The sequence below is a fragment of the Dryobates pubescens genome, chromosome 18 (genome assembly GCF_014839835.1).
Source record: "Dryobates pubescens isolate bDryPub1 chromosome 18, bDryPub1.pri, whole genome shotgun sequence".
NCBI lineage: Eukaryota > Metazoa > Chordata > Aves > Piciformes > Picidae > Dryobates > Dryobates pubescens.
The window spans coordinates 19,555,571-19,573,417 of NC_071629.1; the positions used below are offsets into that span (position 1 = coordinate 19,555,571).

At 44.4% G+C, this 17,847-nt stretch overlaps 1 protein-coding gene across 1 annotated transcript in view; it reads right to left on the minus strand.

Moving 5' to 3' along the window:
- Positions 1–316: 316 nt before the first annotated feature.
- The window catches only part of LOC104303618 (transmembrane 9 superfamily member 2), a 39,156-nt gene continuing 21,625 nt past the window's right edge, over positions 317–17,847 (minus strand). Inside the window, exons 11-17 of the mRNA XM_009904273.2 lie at positions 17,227–17,346; positions 17,020–17,077; positions 13,698–13,857; positions 12,277–12,428; positions 11,425–11,536; positions 10,562–10,733; positions 317–984 (exon numbers count right to left, since the gene is read on the minus strand). Of these exons, the coding sequence (XP_009902575.1) occupies positions 917–984; positions 10,562–10,733; positions 11,425–11,536; positions 12,277–12,428; positions 13,698–13,857; positions 17,020–17,077; positions 17,227–17,346 (842 nt within the window). The 3' untranslated portion in view covers positions 317–916. The remainder of the gene's footprint in view (positions 985–10,561; positions 10,734–11,424; positions 11,537–12,276; positions 12,429–13,697; positions 13,858–17,019; positions 17,078–17,226; positions 17,347–17,847) is intronic.

Genomic DNA, 17,847 nt, shown 5'->3' on the forward strand with positions numbered 1-17,847 from the left:
AGGTGGTGGAGTCACCGTCTCTGGAGGCGTTCAAGAGGGGATTGGATGTGGCTCTTGATGCCATGGTCCAGTAGTCATGAGGTGTTGGGTGACAGGTTGGATTTGATGATCTCTGAGGTCTTTTCCAACCTTATTGATTCTATGATTCTAACATGACCAAGGCCTTCAGCTTGTATAGAGGACTTGCAAGCAAAGTCACAGCCAAACTTCCCATAAACCATTATGAAGACTGAAAGCTCTCAGCTGGGTCAAACTGAGGTGTCTCTGTGTGCAAGCAGTGAAGGTGCAATGAACAAGGCAAAGGAAAGGAGGCAGGCAGAGTTGTGCAGTTTTATTGGAACAAACCCCAGTGTTGATACTTGTAATAAAGTCTACAAGCCACTAAATGCATGTACACTTGTAAGAAGACAGAGCTAGCTGTAAAGAAGGTGCAGGAGACTATGTACAATCAGAGTTAAGTTAAAAAAAAAAACCCCAAACCACACCAACCCAAAAATAATTTCACATTTTACATAGATTTACTTGACAGTCCTATGCTTTCCTGGTATATAAATGGTAACTAAGAGAGGTAACCAAAAAAAAATATATATCATGAAACAGGTCACAAGGGAATTCAGCTGGAGGTCTGTGTAATGCACTCAGTGTGCACATGGGACTAGTTGACAGAATCTTCCTTTGGCCCAAGGCAAATTCTAGATGGTAATTTGACATTGGACTCAAGACACTTGATGAGGAGTCTGATGTAAGCATTTTGCCTGTGGGGCCATTTCCCTCCATGAAGAGCTGTGGTTTTCACCCTGCCGTCTGCTCCTCGGCGGCGTTTCCTCCTGTACAAGTCACACAGGGTGGTTTCCAAGAGATGGCCAAAGTCAGCAAACAGCAAGGGAGATATGTTCAAAAGACACTTTGAAGCTTTTCAGTCCACTTTCACAACACTGTAAATCTTACTTACAAACCAGAAGCAGGCAAAAAATCCAATAGTCCCTAAAAGGAGGAAGGGAAAAAAAAATTGGTTAGTTTATCCCCTAGCTTGCTCTGAGAGGAAAAAAAACCTAACAAGTACCTCCCAGCAGGACAGAATCTAACACTGTAATCCAGCTAACTATCCTAGAAGAACAGCAGCACTTGTTCAATTTAACAACATACATTCATCCCTAGGCTAAGTTATTGATTTAGATCAAAAGATGACTTTTAGGACCAGGCTGCTTGATGTACATTTGAAGCACTGAAGGTGATGCTGCTATCACCACTTGCAGGCACACAGCACCATCTCAGAAATGGCCTTGTGGAGGCACACAAAGTCAACACCTACCTGAGGTTTTTAGCTCTACAATAGTTCACAGCCACCTATGAATTATGACACCAAACAAGGCCTTTAAGAAAAAAAAAAAACATCACCTGGCCTGGTTTTCTGTTCACCATGCTCTATTTATACTCCAGAATAGGGAACTTCTTACTCTGTATGGTCCTCTGTTACTTCCTTTTGTTTAAAGCAGTGCTCTGAGTGCTGTAGCAGTTGGGAGCAAGCATCAGATGGAATTAGCAGTGAGAAACCAAACCACATGATACAGCTTCCTGAAAGGAGGCTGGAGTGGCATCAGAACAAGAGGAAATGGCCTGAAACTGTGGCAGGAGAGGGTTAGATTGGGTATCAGGAAATCTGTCTTTGCTGCAAGAGTGGTCATGGACTGGAACAGGCTGCCCAGGGAGGTGGTGGAGTCCCCCATCCCTGGAGGTGCTCAAGAAACCTGTGGCCGTGGCACTTTGGGCCATGGCGGTGTTAGGTTGATGATCTTACAGGTCTTTTCCAAACAAAACAATTCTTTGAGTCTCTGATTCTATAATCTGGTGTAATAGGCCACTCCAGACCACAAGAACATACACTAGTTTGTGCAACTAAGTTCATGAACAAAAGAAATCCAAAGGCTATTAATGACAGAGACAACATTGCAAGTGCTAACAAGCCCTTAAGCCACAGCTGATGGGAGGCTGGGAAAAATTATCAGCACATGCTTGCCCCATTAGAAGAACTTTCTTGACCAAAGGGGTTCTCAAAGACTGGCACAGGCTGCCCAGGGAGAAGGTTGAATCCCCATCCCTGAAGGTGTTTCAAAGAGGCAGAGATGTGGTGCTGAGGGACATGGTTTAGCACCAGGCTTGATAGGAGTTAGATAAAGGTTGGACCCAATCTTAAAGGTCTTTTACAACCAAATGATTGTGATTCAATGATCAGCTTCAACTTTTCACTGTGACTAATTTACTGAGAGGTTCTTCATTAAGCACTTGTCTTATCTTTATTCGATGCATTTCTATCTTTCAGACCACATCTACATATTTGATCAGTGAGGACCTGTCTTTACTTATCATCATGTTCTGTTACCATGCATATTTGCACCTAAAGGCTTTTTGACAGCCTGCTATCATATTCCAAAGACTACCCTTGCCCTCCAAGTCTGCAGTTACCATCCCCCAAAACAGTAGGAGATGGCAGATTTACTGCTGTTGATAGGAGATCAGCCACCAACCACAGAAGGAATTTCATTCCCCTGTAGGTTGGACATGGCTGAGCCTTTGCAGTTTATGGTCAATTCTCACTCCTTCCTCCTGTGTCCAACACTCCAGTATCAGCATTGTTACTCTAAACCTTATTCTCATGGCTTCCCCCCCCCCACCCCAATAATGGTTCTCAGCATCTGCTTTCTGGTTGTTTTTATAACACAGCCCACTCTGAGCCTTTCATGGCTTTGAAAGCCACATTTCTTCCAAATGTTTAAACAGATGAAGTATCTTACAAACCCATCTGCTGTTCTACAACAAAATTGCAAGATCATAACAAAAATGTGTAACTTTAACACAAGGAGGAGATTTTTCCCAGTCTCGTGAGCATGCCCTAGCTTCGCATGGGAAGGCACCCTAAATGCACAGTGTTTCCCTCCAACCCTTGTCTCTGACTCTTTCTGATACACCAGCTTCCTAGAAAATGTGGCCTCATTCACAGAAGAGCCTGAAGGCTTCACACTGTGAACAAGCAGTTCATCTCTGAACAGATTTTTCACAGGTCTCAGTGACATTGATTTTCAACTTCTCTCCTTAAAAAAAAACCCCACCAACCCAGAAGTCTGTTTGGCAACTCAAAGACCAAGCACCCCCTGCTCCTTTTTCAGACTACAGCACACATTTTCCCAGTGTAATGGAACTGGGGCAAGACTGTTCCCTAACACATGCAGTAATGTTTCTCAGACACCAGATTTGAACCATGAACTCAGAAGCACAGGAGAAAAAGGCTTGACTTATCACCAAGGCCCAGCCTTCCACATTCAGAACTTTCTCAGCTGTTACTTCCACATTGTATTGTACTCTCTTCTCCCCTCCCAGGAACAAGCATATCCTACAAATTCCAGTTGTGGAGAGCTCTATAGGTAGGAAACTTCCCAAAGGGCAAACTAAGGACCCTAGAAGCACTTGTATGCACTATACTTGACACTCAAAGATCTGAAGAGCTGGCAGAATCACAACCAGGTTGAAAAGCTACCTCAAGGATCCATCCACCTACAGATTTAGAAGTCAGATGAATCATCAAAGCCTTTTTAGTACTCTCATCTGTGGCTGTACTTATTATGGTTTAAGTAACACAGGCCAAACACTCAGACTAGGGACTTCCAAAAGCTCAGTTGCATTACAAAAATCACAGAATGGTTTGGGTTGGAAAGGACCTTAAAGCTCATCTAGTTCCAACCCCCTGACCGGGGAAGGGACACCTTCCACTAGACCAGGCTGCCCAAGGCCCCATCCAATCTGGCTTTGAACACCTCCTGGGAGGGAGCATCCACAATCTCCCTGGGCAACCTGTTCCAGTGTCTAAAGAATTTCTTTCCAGTATCAGTATCAACAGACAAATGTTAGTTAAGGGAACTTTATTTACAAGCTGCTTTACCTACAGGATAGCTTATGCTGCTGCAGCAAAAAGCTCAATTCCTTTGGAAGAACAGAAGCAGTACAATGCCTGATGCCACTGAAATCTATAGTGGTTTTTTTTTTCCCCACTTTGGACCCAAGCATGTTTGTGATTCCATGAACCACAGAGGTGTCCACAAAAGGCAAATCATTCTAAAAGCTTCCAAATTACTACACAGGAGTAAATATCCCAACTCAGAAAAGGATCTGCCCATGAAGAGTAACTCTGAACAAGTTTGGTTTGTCTGAAATTTCCAGCTGGAATATGCTTTCTACACTTCAGCCCCTTTCACAAGCTTGCCACTTGTTGCAAATTGTAGCACTTCACAGAGGAAAAACCAGCAGCATGCTTTAAGCCAGTGCTGACCAGTGTAGCAGGTTCTCATCTGGAAATGTTGTATCTTAAATCCTTTGAGTATCCCTATCTTAAATTACAGCTAAATGCATCATCAGTTTCCTACAGCTGTAGCTGTGCCCAGTCAAACTGTCATTGCTCCTTGTACTAGTTACAACACAACCCTCACCATCTCAGGTAGCATGGCTTGAAATGCATACTCAGCTCCTCATTCTTCAGCTAGCTCTGAGCAGATCTTGCAGCAAAATTAGAATCATCCTTTAATTCAAATGCATCCCTCATTAGAACAGGAGGATTGGTTAGGTAAGCTGTGGGTAAGACCACCCAAGGATACTGGTTATATTTGTTTCTTTCACAACACATTCAAACTGAAACCAGACCTTCAGCTCCCTTGAAACTGAGATATCAATGAACACAACCTGGCAGAAGACAGGTAATCAAAAGGTGGAGATGGTTTTTAATCTGTTGAAGATTTCCAACAGGTTTAAGCTACCACAACCCCCCCCAAATCTCCAAACAAGTAAGTGAAAAACCTCCACTAGTTGAAGGAGTTGCAATCTCTGAAGTTATTTTCTGATTGGTCTAAACTGCCTTCCACTGTAAGGATTTTACAGCTTTCACATGCAGATCTCTACCAAATCACACAACAAACAGATATCAAGCCAGACACCAATTCCTCCAGCCAACCTCTAAAACCTGGGCTTTTTGCATCCACTAACACAAATAAGTTTTGTGGCTGATTTTTACATTAGCCAATCCTAACCACTCCTCAGCTTAAATTAAATGAAAAAGCATCTAAGTGACATAAACTTACTTTTGCAGACCTTTCTTTTTTCCCCAAGTGAGTGATCTTCCCATTTGAAGATTCTGCCCTCCTAAAGAGCCCCTATTAGTCTAGAGAACCAATGTCACCACAGTGTACTGCAGCCCAAATGATCACCCTAGGGAGGAGGTGCATTTTTGTGGCAGCTATTTAAAATGAAAGACCCCAGTTGTGAAGATGTCTCAAAGTCATTTCTCTAGCCAGAAAGCAAAATATGTCCAGCATGCTCATTGGTACTTACTAGGGAGACAGGAACACCTCAGCTGGTTTTTAATCCTAGAACGGTCTGGGTTGGAAGGGAACTCCAAAGGTCATTGGGTCCAACCCTCTCCGCACTCAGCAGGGACATCCTCTACTGCATCAGGCTGCACAGAGCCCTGCCAACCCTCACCTTGAATATCTCCAGGGATGGGACCCTACCATCCATCAGTACCCCTAGGTCACTCTCTGCCTGGAGAGTGGCCAGGCAGAGAGGGACCTGGGGGTACTGGTTGATGGCTGGCTGAACATGAGCCTGCAGTGTGCCCAGGTGGCCAAGGAGGCCAATGGCATCCTGGCCTGCATCAGGAACAGTGTGGCAAGCAGGAGCAGGGAGGCCATTCTGCCCCTGTACACTGCACTGGTTAGGCCGCATTTCAAGCACTGTGTCCAGTTCTGGGCCCCTCAGTTTAGGAAGGATGTTGAGATGCTGGAAGGTGTCCAGAGAAGGGCAACAAAGCTGGGGAGGGGTTTGGAACACAAGCCCTACGAGGAGAGACTGAGGGAGCTGGGGTTGCTTAGCCTGGAGGAAAGGAGACTCAGGGGTGACCTTCTTGCTCTCTACAGCTCCCTGAAGGGAGGTTGTAGACAGGCAGAGGTTGATCTCTTCTCCCAGGCAAGCAGCACCAGAACAAGAGGACACAGTCTCAAGCTGCACCAAGGGAGGTTTAGGCTGGAGGTTAGGAAGAAGTTCTACACAGAGAGAGAGTGATTGCCCATCGTAATGGGCTGCCTGAGGAGGTGGTGGAGTCACCATCCCTGGAGGTGTTTAGGAAGAGACTTGATAGGGTGCTTGGATGCATGATTTAGTTGATTGGGTGGGTTGAATTAGTGGATAGGTTGGACACGATGATCTTGAAGGTCTCTTCCAACCTGGTTTATTCTATTCTAACCACCTCTCTAGGCAACCTGTCCCAGTGTTCCACCACCCTCATGGTTACAAAAAAAACAACCCCTAACACCAAATCTAAATCTGCTCTTCTCTAATTTGAGGCCATTGCCCCTCATCCTATCAGTACAGGCCTTTGTCCTCCAGTTTCCAGCCTGTTGGATACTCTGGTCTGCTATCTGCTACCACTCAGCAACAGTTCTCTCAGACACAGAAAGATCTTGGGTACAGAAAGCTAGCATCTAACTGGCTAAGGGAAAGTTACCAGTAAACTAGCTGGAATTCAAAATGAAACCCAAGGATTACCGCCCAGAAGAATGGCAAAACACATTAAGCAGACTGTCCTGCTCTGTTCATTCCTTCTAGCTTTTATTGTTTAATGAAGAAAAGAGAATTCCAAGCACGAAGTGATTGTAAGAAAGCAAACAGAAAAGCACTCTGCACTTGGCTGATACTTCTTCTGTACCTTAAAAGCTCTCTGTATCATACTGGTTTCAATCACCGCACAGTGGTGGGCGCTTCAGAATCTCGGATTCTAAACACAATCTACCCAGAAGATCAAAACTCAATTTTGAACGTGGCATTAACTCACAAGTGAAAATGATGTTCAAAAATAGAGGTCACTGGCAAGCAACATGCTTTGCCTATGCTCAGCATTCCCTCATCTCCTAGCATAAAATGCATGTAATCACGTCGCTATCCCCCCCCAATCCCGGTCGACCACACTTATTATTTCCTCCCAAGATTAGTCGCACTTTGTCCATTAAAATAGAATTCCCTCCTTTGGCTGTGCACATTAATTGTTAGATTTCACCACTCAGATTATGTCCTGCCCCTTCTTGCCCTACAAGCACTGCAGTTCCTATTTCCTTATTCATTATGATCTCTTTTGCACCGCGCACAGGAACACAACACGCTGCCGCACAGGAGGCGTTCAGGCTGCCCTTTCTATTTCTGACACAGGTGCTGAGACCCAATAGGCAAGAGGAGAAGAAAAACAACCCAAAATACCTAGAGCTAACTAAAGTGGAACAGACCAAGGGCCCATTCTGGGAGGGAGGTGGGGGGTTGGTCTCGTTTTCCTAATGCAAGGTGATAGAACAAGAGGAAATGGCCTGAAATTGTGCCAGGGGAGGGTAAGGTTGGAGGTTAGGAAAAATGCCTTTGCTGCAAAAGTGGTCAGGGATTGGCACAGGCTGCCCAGGGAAGTGGTGGAGTCACCACCCCTGGAGGTGTTAAAGCAATGTATGGATGTGGCACTTTGGGACATGGTTTAGTGGCCATGGTGGGTTGATGGTTGGACTCTGTGATCTTAGAGGTCTTTTCCAGCCAAAGCAACACTATAATCCTATGATTCCATATGAAAACCTTGAGTCCTGTGTCCAGTTCTGGCCCCCCCAGTTTAGGAATGATGTTGAGTTGCTGGAAGGTGTCCAGAAAAGGGCAATAAAGCTGGGGAGGGGTTTGGAGCACAGCCCTGTGAGGAGGGGCTGAGGGAGCTGGGGTTGCTTAGCCTGGAGAGGAGGCGGCTCAGGGGAGACCTTCTTGCTGTCTACAACTACCTGAAGGGAGGTTGTAGCCAGGTGGGGGTTGGTCTCTTCTCCCAGGCAACCAGCACCAGAACAAGAAGACACAGTCTCAACTTGTGCCAGGGGAGGTTTAGGCTGGATGTTAGGAAGAAGTTCTTCATAGAAACAGATTGGCCATTGGAATGGGCTGCCCAGATTGGTGGTGGAGTCACCATCAGTGGAGGTGTTTAGGAAGAGACTGGATGGGGTGCTTGCTGCCATGGTTTAGTTGATTAGATGGTGTTGGGTGATAGGTTGGACTCAATCTCAAAGATCTTTTCCAGCCTGGTTAATTCTACTCTATATGAAAACTGTGAGTAGAGTTATGGTAGCAAACTCCCTCACCTCCATAAACTTCTCACCTTTATTTCCCAAAGCAAGTGCTATTAAGGAGCATTTCACTTAGCAAAGCTTCAACTTCAGTCAGCTTACATTTCAGGCAAAGATAAAATGAATAAAACAATAAAAATCTAAACTCAATATGGGAAGGAAATTGATCCCAGAATTTGACATGAGGAAGGATTTTTTTTAGACACACTGCCTCTACTTGTTATACCCATCCCCTTTCAGTGACTAATTGTCCTATTAAATGCCATTAAACCCAAACCTAAAGGAGCAGAAGCATCATGACTGCAGCTCCATGTGAGAAAACCAAAAGGGACTCTGCAACTGCAACAGCAGCCCAGTGTTTTTAATTGTATTTTTGGGGCCTCACCGGTCTCCACATCAAGAACTTCAGCATCAGCACATCTGAAGCTTTTAAGGCCATTTCAGCAGCTGCCATGACCATTTCAATTATCATTTTATATATGAAAGGGCTATTTTTAATTCAACCAATTTGCATCTCCTAAGTGAAATTGGCAGGAGGGAAACTAACCTATGCTAAAAACCCCAGACACATTATCATATTGCTTTAGTTTAAAAGCAATTAAAACACTTTAGACTACAGTTTGGCCTCTTTTTTGGGTAATATAGAGAGATATTATAGAGGACATCTGCAGCTTGTCTGTTTCACCAGGATTTAAGCAGGGGTTTAATTGGCAATATGCCTATGTTTGCCTTCTAATAATTAAAGATTAGAAGCAAATCCTCCTTTTTCCCCCCCCCCTGCTTCTTTTCAAAACTTCCCCCCCCTCCCCTTTCTTTTGAAGAGATACAGGTCTAAGTAACAAGCAACAACACCAATCTAGCACTAAGTGCCAGTTAATGTTTTTACAGCAGGATTACTTTGTTCAAACACATACAGTAGTTGTCTTCAGTGTTTTATTAGGAACAGGGCTTTTATTTTACCTCCTCTCAGCCAGTATTGGAGGCAATAAAGATAAAAGAGGTCTTGCTCAGTACTGAACTGACAAACCTGAAGTCTGATGCTGAGACTTAGCTTCATTACTTGCTCCAGCTAGTCTTTTTCTAATTGCATCAAGGGAGTTAAGTGATGCATTTCCTAAAGCCAACACAAAGTAATGACAGCAGGTTTCAATCATCAGGCAGAAGATGGCAAGAAGTAACAAACCTGAACCATCAAGGCATCCAGAGAGAGGTCCTCCACTACAAATCTTAGGAGTGAATGTAAAGGTTGGGTTTGCATACAAACCCATGGACACTTTCTCTAGTTCTACCACTGCACTACTTCACAATGCTAAGCAGAGACACAAAAGAGATCTGACTCCATGTGCTGGAACTACATACACACAAAAGCAGCAGTATGATGAACATCTATATAATGCTCCTGGCTATTTTTGAAGGCCAGCACTCCTCAAAGAGCTTCTAATTTCATCTAGCACATGGTAGACCTGGTATAGATTTCACATCCAATCAAGTTTGAAGTTAGTTTGATGCAAGTGGTTATGAACATTAGAGTAATTCTGTAGAAGGCATTTAGGCTGCATGAATAACAGAAGAGAAGTTGGACTGCTAAAAAAAGGAGAGACATGGTTCCAATAGGTTCCTTCAGCTAAAGTACATTCCTGTCGTTAAGAAGTGGTAAGAGCAAGGAAGACCACCTCTAACACTCTAGAACTCCCCATTTTCAACATTTATTTTTCCTCCCAGAACAGAATAAACCAGGTTGGAAGAGACCTTCAAGATCATCATGTCCACCCTATTATCCAATCCACCTAATCAACTAAACCATGGCACAAGCACCCTATCAAGTCTACTCCTGAACACCTCCAATGATGGTGACTCCACCACCTCCCCGGGCAGCCCATTCCAATGGGCAATCACTCTCCCAGCACCAACTTGCTAATAGAGAAAGCTGAAAACACCTTTTATTGTCCAATTGTGAAGCATAAAATCTCTAAATGGAGAGCTTCTAGAACCAATTATGAAATCCAGAATATAACTAAGCATCCCTGACCAAGTGAACAAGAATGGCACTTTGAATGTACAATGGTTGGAATAGAATAGAATAAACCAGGTTGGAAAAGACCTTCAAGATCATTGTGTCCAACCTATCATCCAATACTCACTTGATATAATATGCAATGAAGGAAAATTAATTTTACTATTGATGAATGCAATTTCAATTAGGAAAATGTAATCTCAGAGGAAAAAAAAAAGACCTTTAAAAATATCTTCCTGTGATGCATGGTGTCACAAACCATAAAGCTACCTAGAGAGTAAGAAGTTGTATTAATGTTTTGCACAGCCTACCTTTCACCTACTGTTTCTCATTTCACTGAGCTCGTTTCAAGTTTGAGCAATGGACTTACCTGTGAAAAGGAAAAAAATCAAGACCATGATCATTGTGTAACCAAAGTACAAAATGGTGCTAGCAGTTCCTGTTATCTGGAGTTTGGAGAAGAAGTAGTGAACTGCATAGATGAAGAGATAAACGGCTGTAAAGCTGCTTGTCAAGAACGATCGCCACCACCAGTGATAATCCTGAAAGAAAGAAAACAAACAGTTGAGTGAGACATCACAGGGAAGGCAGAACACAAGCAAGTTGGTTAGAAAACATCACTTGTCTTATGAAATACATTTAACTAGTCAAAGTTTCTCTCAACAGAAGAAGGTTCCACCTAGCACACAGCTGCTTCTTTCCCAGTCATCTGCGGTGCTTCCACTATCAACATGAAATTAATGCAAGATCAAGGCTGTTCATTTTTGGTTAACTGCTGCAAACAGTGGAGTTTGAAGCAAAAGGTGTATTTCAGAAGAGGTATTTCACTATCTGAAGGGGACAGACCTCAGGAAGCCTGGGAGGGAGTGTTTAGAAAGGCCTTTAGGGATAGGACAAGGGGCAATGGTTTGAAACTGGAGCAGGGCAGATTTAGGTTAGCCATTAGGAGGAAGTTCTTTAAAATGAGGGTGGTGAAATGCTGGAACAGGTTGCCCAGGGATGTGGTTGAAGTTGCTGGTGCCCTGAGCAACATGATCTAGCAGGAGATGCCCCTGCTTACTGCAGGGAGGGTTGGACAAGGTGACTTCCAATGGTCCCTTCCAACCCAGTTCATACTGAGATCCTTGCCATGTGCTGACAGTAAAATCCATTCCCAACGTCCAGCACATCACAGTACACGTAAATACCTCAACTCTAACACCTAGCTACCTACATCAAAACTGTACTTCTTACCTCTGCACACAGATGGAAGTAGCACAGCAAAACTGTAGCCTCAGAACACGTAATCAGAAGAATTATAAAAACCAGGAACAGGAAACCAAACATGTAGTACATCTGATGAGACCTACAACAAAAGAAAAATCAGTCTTAATTTTTGGTTACAGCTCTGAGTCAGTTTATAGTTGTACCTAGCTAGATGTGAAGTTAATAACAAAATTCAAAGCAATACAGTAAAATCCACACCATTGAAGTAAATATGACTAGACCACTACTGGCTGACTCATGAAAAGATTGTTTTCTTTGTCTGAATGTACTTTGTGAACAAAACCACTGCTTTACAGAGCGATGCTCCAAGTCCCCAGTCGTGTTTCCCTTGAAATGAGCCTGAAATCAGCTTTCACAGATAACAGTGATGGGCATTTCCCAGAAGCATTTATCACTTCAGGCATGGATGGTGCCACATCCAGCTGGTGGACAGTCACTAGTGGTGTGCCCCAAGGATCAGTGCTGGGCCCCATGCTCTTTAACATCTTTATTGATGATCTGGATGAGGGCATTGAGTCCATCAGCAGTAAATTTGCTGACAACACCATGCTGGGGGCAGGAGTTGATCTGCTGGAGGGTAGAGAGGCTTTGCAGAGAAGGAAGCAGATGTCATACTTCAATTCCTTCTTTTCAGGTGTTAATTAGAACTAGTTTAATCATTTCTAAGCAGAATAAATATGCAGATTCTGGAAATTCCACAAGAGCTTGCAGGAATTGCTTTACTCCTCATATTCCTTGTTTTGGGATGTTAAAAGCCAACTCCGTTGTTTATTCTCAAACCAGAGTAAATACAATGGAAAAACTCCAAGGGATACTCACCAAATGCTATTCAGAATGAAAAAAAGCTGAATAAAAATACATCCAAAGGGCAAGATGCCACCCATGATGATACCAGGCAAGGGCTTGGTGAAAAAGGACTGCTCTGGAATTTGGCGTGGAATCTGGTTTGTACGAACCGGATGCTCAATAGGCTGCGAACCAAACGAAGCGGAGTTGTCACATCAGAAATAAAGCTGCTTTTCCCTAAGAGCAGCATCTAAAGATTGGGTAGACAGAACTTTGTTTTCATCCATAAATCACCACTAGTTACCAAACCAAGAAAATGACACCTAGAAGCATAGAATCAACAAGGTTGGAAAAGCCCTCAGAGATCATCGAGTCCAACCTGTCACCCAACACCTCATGACAAACTAAACCATGGCTCCAAGTGCCACATCCAATCCCTTTTTGAACACCTCCAGGGATGGGGACTCCACCACCTCCCTGGGCAGCACATTCCAATGTGCAGTTACTCTTTCTGGGAAGAACTTTCTCCTCACCTCCAACCAGCTTGAGACTGGCCTCTTATTCTGGTGCTGCTTGCCTGGGAGAAGAGAACAACCCCTTCCTTGCTACAACCTCCTTTCAGGTAGCTGTGGAGAGCAATAAGGTCTCCCCTGAGCCTCCTCTTCTGCAGGCTAAACCACCCCAGCTCCCTCAGCCTCTCCTCACAGGGCTGTGCTGAAGACCTCTCCCCAGCCTAGTTGCCCTTCTCTGGACATGTTCCAAGTGTCTCAATGTCCCTCTTAAATTGAGGAGACCAGAACTGGACACAGGACTCAAGGTGTGGCCTAACCAGTGCCGAGTTGATACCCAGCACCAGGAAAGAAATACACAAAACATATTGCAGCTACTGGTCAGTAAGCAAAAGGAAAGACATCTCTTCAATCCTTAATCAAAACACCATCATCTTAGCTGTCTGGCATTATCTCCAACTACTGAAGTACCACTTCAAAAATTAAGCTGCTGAGGTATTACTGAAGTACAAAATGCAAATAAGGCTGCCAAGAGCACTACAAAAATCTGATTCTAATGAATGGACAGCACAAATTCCAAAAGGTTTAGCCTGACATCACAAACATATAAAAAGCTGAGTGTAGGTTTAGACTGAATCTTAGGAAGTGCTTTCAGAATAGACTGCCCAGGAGCTTGTGGATACCTCCTCCCTGGGGATGTTCAAGGCCAGGCTAGATGAAGCCTTGAGCAGCCAAGTCTAGTTAAGAGGTGTCCTTGATCATGGCAGGGAGGTTGGAGGAGGTATCTCTGAGGTCCCTTCCAACCTGAGCCATTCTATGAAAAGCATGACAAAATGAAACATTTCAGAGTCACAGGGCTAGAGACATTTTAATGCTGGATCAAGGCTTCTATGGCTCAACTGCAGAAGCCAGGCTTATTCCACAACTGTACTCCAAGAGCCCTACCTTCTCTTTGAAGCCGAAATATGCACCAACAAAGGTTAGGGGAACTGAAATTCCAAACCACATTGCTAGGATAGCAACCAAAGTGCCAAAAGGAATGGCAGCTGAAGATCCTTTCACCCACAGAATGAGATTCATAATGAAGAAGTCAGCAAAGACAATCCTGAAAAAAAGGAAAACAAATATCAGAAAAGATATTGAAATATTCAGTATAAACATCAGGTAATACCGAAACCAAACCATACAATCATAGAATTGTTAGGGTTGGAAGGGACCTCAAGGATCAGCCAGTTCCAACCCCCTGCCTTGGGCAGGGACACCTCACACTTCAGCAGGTTGCTCACAGCCACATCCAGCCTGGCCTTAAAATCCTCCAGGCTTCCACCATGTCCCTGGGCAACCTGTGCCTGTCTCTCACCACCCTCATGGGGAGCAACTTCTTCCTAACATCCAATCTGAATCTACAGCACAGCAGTCATGGCTGCAAAAGCCTTCAGGGATGAGGCTTCCACCACCCTCCTGGGCAACCTGTGCCAGTCTCTCACCACCCTCATAGGGAAAAACTTCTTCCTAACATCCCATCTGAATCTACCCATTTCTAATTTTGCTCCATTCCCCCCAGTCCTATCACTCCCTGACACCCTCAGAAGTCCCTCCCCGACACCCTCAGAAGTCCCTCCCCAGCTTTCTTGGAGCCCCCTTCAGATCCTGGAAGGCCACAGTTAGGTCTCCTGGGAGCCTTCTCCTCTCCAGACTGAACATCCCCAACCCCCTCAGTCTGTCCTCATAGCAGAGCAGCTCCAGCCCTCTGCTCATCCTCGTGGCCCTTCCAGCATATCCAGATCCTACCTGTAATAGGGGCTCCAGAACTGGACCACTTAAGCCTCCATCAGAAAAATGAAGCCTTTTAATTCCCTTACAGTCCTAGTTACTTGCAGCAATAATGCAATGTTGCAAGCATTTTTACAACTAGTGCCTATAATGCAACTCTCTATGGCAAAGCCATTATTTGAAATTGACTCTGCACATAAAAAATGATTCAAGTGTAAAAAAATCCATACAAGGAATGCTTTCCTATTATTACCAGTCATTTAAATTCCTTTATTTAGGTCCTTTCTAACTAGTTAATTCTATCTGGAAAAAAAAACCCACAGTGACAGCAACCCCCACTGCTTAGGAAACCAAGTATCACCCTCACAAATGTACTGCTGCAGCATGTGTCTCAGCAACATGCTAGCAGAAGGGTGGACTAAAGAGGGCTCTTCCCTACAACAGGAATCTCTGTATTAACATTATATGCATTCACACAGCTAAGGAGCCCACATCATCTGAGAATTGAAATGAAGACTTAGATATCACCTCTCTCTGGACCTGATCTTCCCTCCCCAGTGAAGTGCATCTGCCTCATTTTGTAAACATCATGAGAAAACACCTCCAAGATGAGGTTGGACCAGATGATCCTTGGGGTCCCTTCTAGCCTCTAACATTCTGTGATAGAATGCCAGGCTGGAAGGGACCCCAAAAGAACACTGAATCGAACCCCCTGCCAGAGCATCATCACCTCGAGCAGATCACACAGCAAAGCATCCAGGTGGGTTTGGAGTATCTCCAAAGAGGGAGACTCCCTAAACCCCTGGGCAGCCTGTTTCAGTGTTCCATCTATGACTCTGTGATAAGCCATACAATGAAGATTTCAAACCCATCCCACTCAGAAAGCAAAGCAAAACATACTGCAAAGGAACCCCACAGAAGCGCCTTCCTGAATTTCCAGTATTCATGAATTCAGAGCTGTATCACAGCATTCAGCCTCAGGAAGGGCCCCTTCACAGTCCACCATCATCTGGGTTTTGTTAAAGAAGTGTTTCTGAGGCAGAATTTAAACTGCCCTGGAGTGAACACATATCCCTCACTGCATTTGATTTCAAAAGGCAGGAGGGAGGATTAGAGCCACAGACAGGCTCCTTCTTCCCTAGGAGAGGCTCCACATTTGCCAAAACTGTTTGGGGGAAGAGCCTTGTAAAATAAGCACACCCAAGCAACCCCTGGTGGAAACATTTGCTGAATGAAAAAAACAAAAACCCAACCCCCAAATCCATTTTGTAAGCCTTGCTAATCTTTATCATCTGCCCACACTCCTAACACAGGCACCACTTACCCCCTCCAAAGTCAGGAAAAAAAACCACCCCGCTGCTAATGTAAACTCCTATCAGTCTACCAAGGCTACAACAGCCTGAGGCTGTTTATGATTTTATGCAAATTCACTGAACACAGCATAATCAAGACATCTGCTCCTCTCCTCCCATCCCCACTCATTTTCTTTCCTCTGTGAAACTTAATTTATCTAGGAGTTTAAATGATCAGCACAGTATTCCTTGCACCAATAAACGTTTCCTCCTCTCTCCAGAAAATAGCTAAATGACAGCAGGGAGACTTAGAGCACATTTTGGTTAAAAATAAGATCCCCCTCATAGAAATTACTACACAGCTGTTATCAAATGCATTGCATTTCATCAAATGAAATGCTACTCTACTCAAACCCCCCTGGAAAAAAAAAGAAGCGAAGCCAATTCTGGGCTTTTCTTTGGACAGAGATACCTTACACAATTATTTGTAACCTTTTCCTCAGCTTCTGCCAAAGACATTTGTAAAAGGGTAACTTCGTGTATCCAAAATTGCAACCAAGAAATACAGAAGGCCTGCAGAAGAAATGAGTTTCTGTTCCCTTTCTTCTCTCATCTAATTCTCACAGAAGGTCTTGAGAGCAATGAGAAAAAGGAAAGGCAGGAGAGCTATCAGCCTTCCCAAGAATGACAGTTTTGGCCTTAGCATGATACAGAGCATAGAATCACAGAATGGTTTGGGTTGGAAAGGACCCTAAGGATTGTCTAGTTCCAACCCCCTGCCATGGGCAGGGACACCTCCCGCTAGACCATGCTGCTTCAAGGCCTCATCCAACCTGGCCTTAACACCTCCAGGGAGGGCACATCCACAACCTTCCTGGGTAACCTATTCCAGCACCTCACCACCCTCACTCTCAAGAATTTCTTCCAAATCCCAGGTCTCAATCTCCCCTCTTGCAGCTCAAAGCTACTGCCCCTCATCCTGTCACAAGTCCCTCCCTCCAGCTCTCCTGTAGCCCCCTCAGCTACTGCAAGGCTGTTCTAAGGTCTCCCTGGAGCCCTCTCTTCTCCAGGCTGAACAATAAAGAAATAATCACACAATAAATAAAATCATCACACAAACAAGCACCACAATTTATTTTCACCCATCCCACATTCATTTATACTTAAGAATAAAGGAAAGAACAAGGACAAACAATACTAACCCAGGGCAAAGCAGAGCTGTAAGCAAAACATTTGTCTTCCACTTCTCGCCTCTAAAAGCTGAGGGGAAAAGTAAAAACAGTTTCAAGTTCAGAACTCCTGCAAGAAGCAGATCTGTTGTCTGAGACAGCAGCTCCAGTCTGAGGTTTATATTAAGTCAAGTCTGTATTTAAGCTGCTGTGTCCCATTACACAAATGCACATACTCACTCTTGTACATTCGAGCAGACACGTAACCAGCTGGGGTTCCCAGTAGGACCCACAGTACAACTGCACAGGTCATCAAAGCACCACGGTTGGCAGGAGAGAGAAAACCAAGGCAAGCTAGGACTAAAAAGGGGAAAAAAAAAGGTTTAGTCATTTGTGGACAGGTGTCAAAATTCCCCTGTAACACACATGGCACTGTACAGGTTTATCCTTTTCATTATCAGGTATTTAAATGAAGGCTACATGCCTAAGTTCTCCTATATCCCCCTCACATCACCATACCCCTAATGCCTCTGTTTCAGTCATAAAGCATTAGAGGCTGAGGGAGCTGGGGTTGCTTAACCTGGAGAAGAGGAGGCTCAGGGCAGACCTTCTTGCTCTCTACAACTACCTGAAGGGAGGCTGTAGCCAGGTGGGGGTTGGTCTCTTCTCCCAGGCAACCAACACCAGAACAAGAGGACACAGTCTCAAGCTGTGCCACGAGAGGTTCAGACTGGATATTAGGAAGAAATTCCTAGAAAGAGTGATTGGCCACTGGAATGTGCTGCCCAGGGAAGTGGTGGAGTCACCATCACTGGAGGTGTTTAGGAAGAGACTGGATGGGGTGCTTGGTGCCATGGTTTA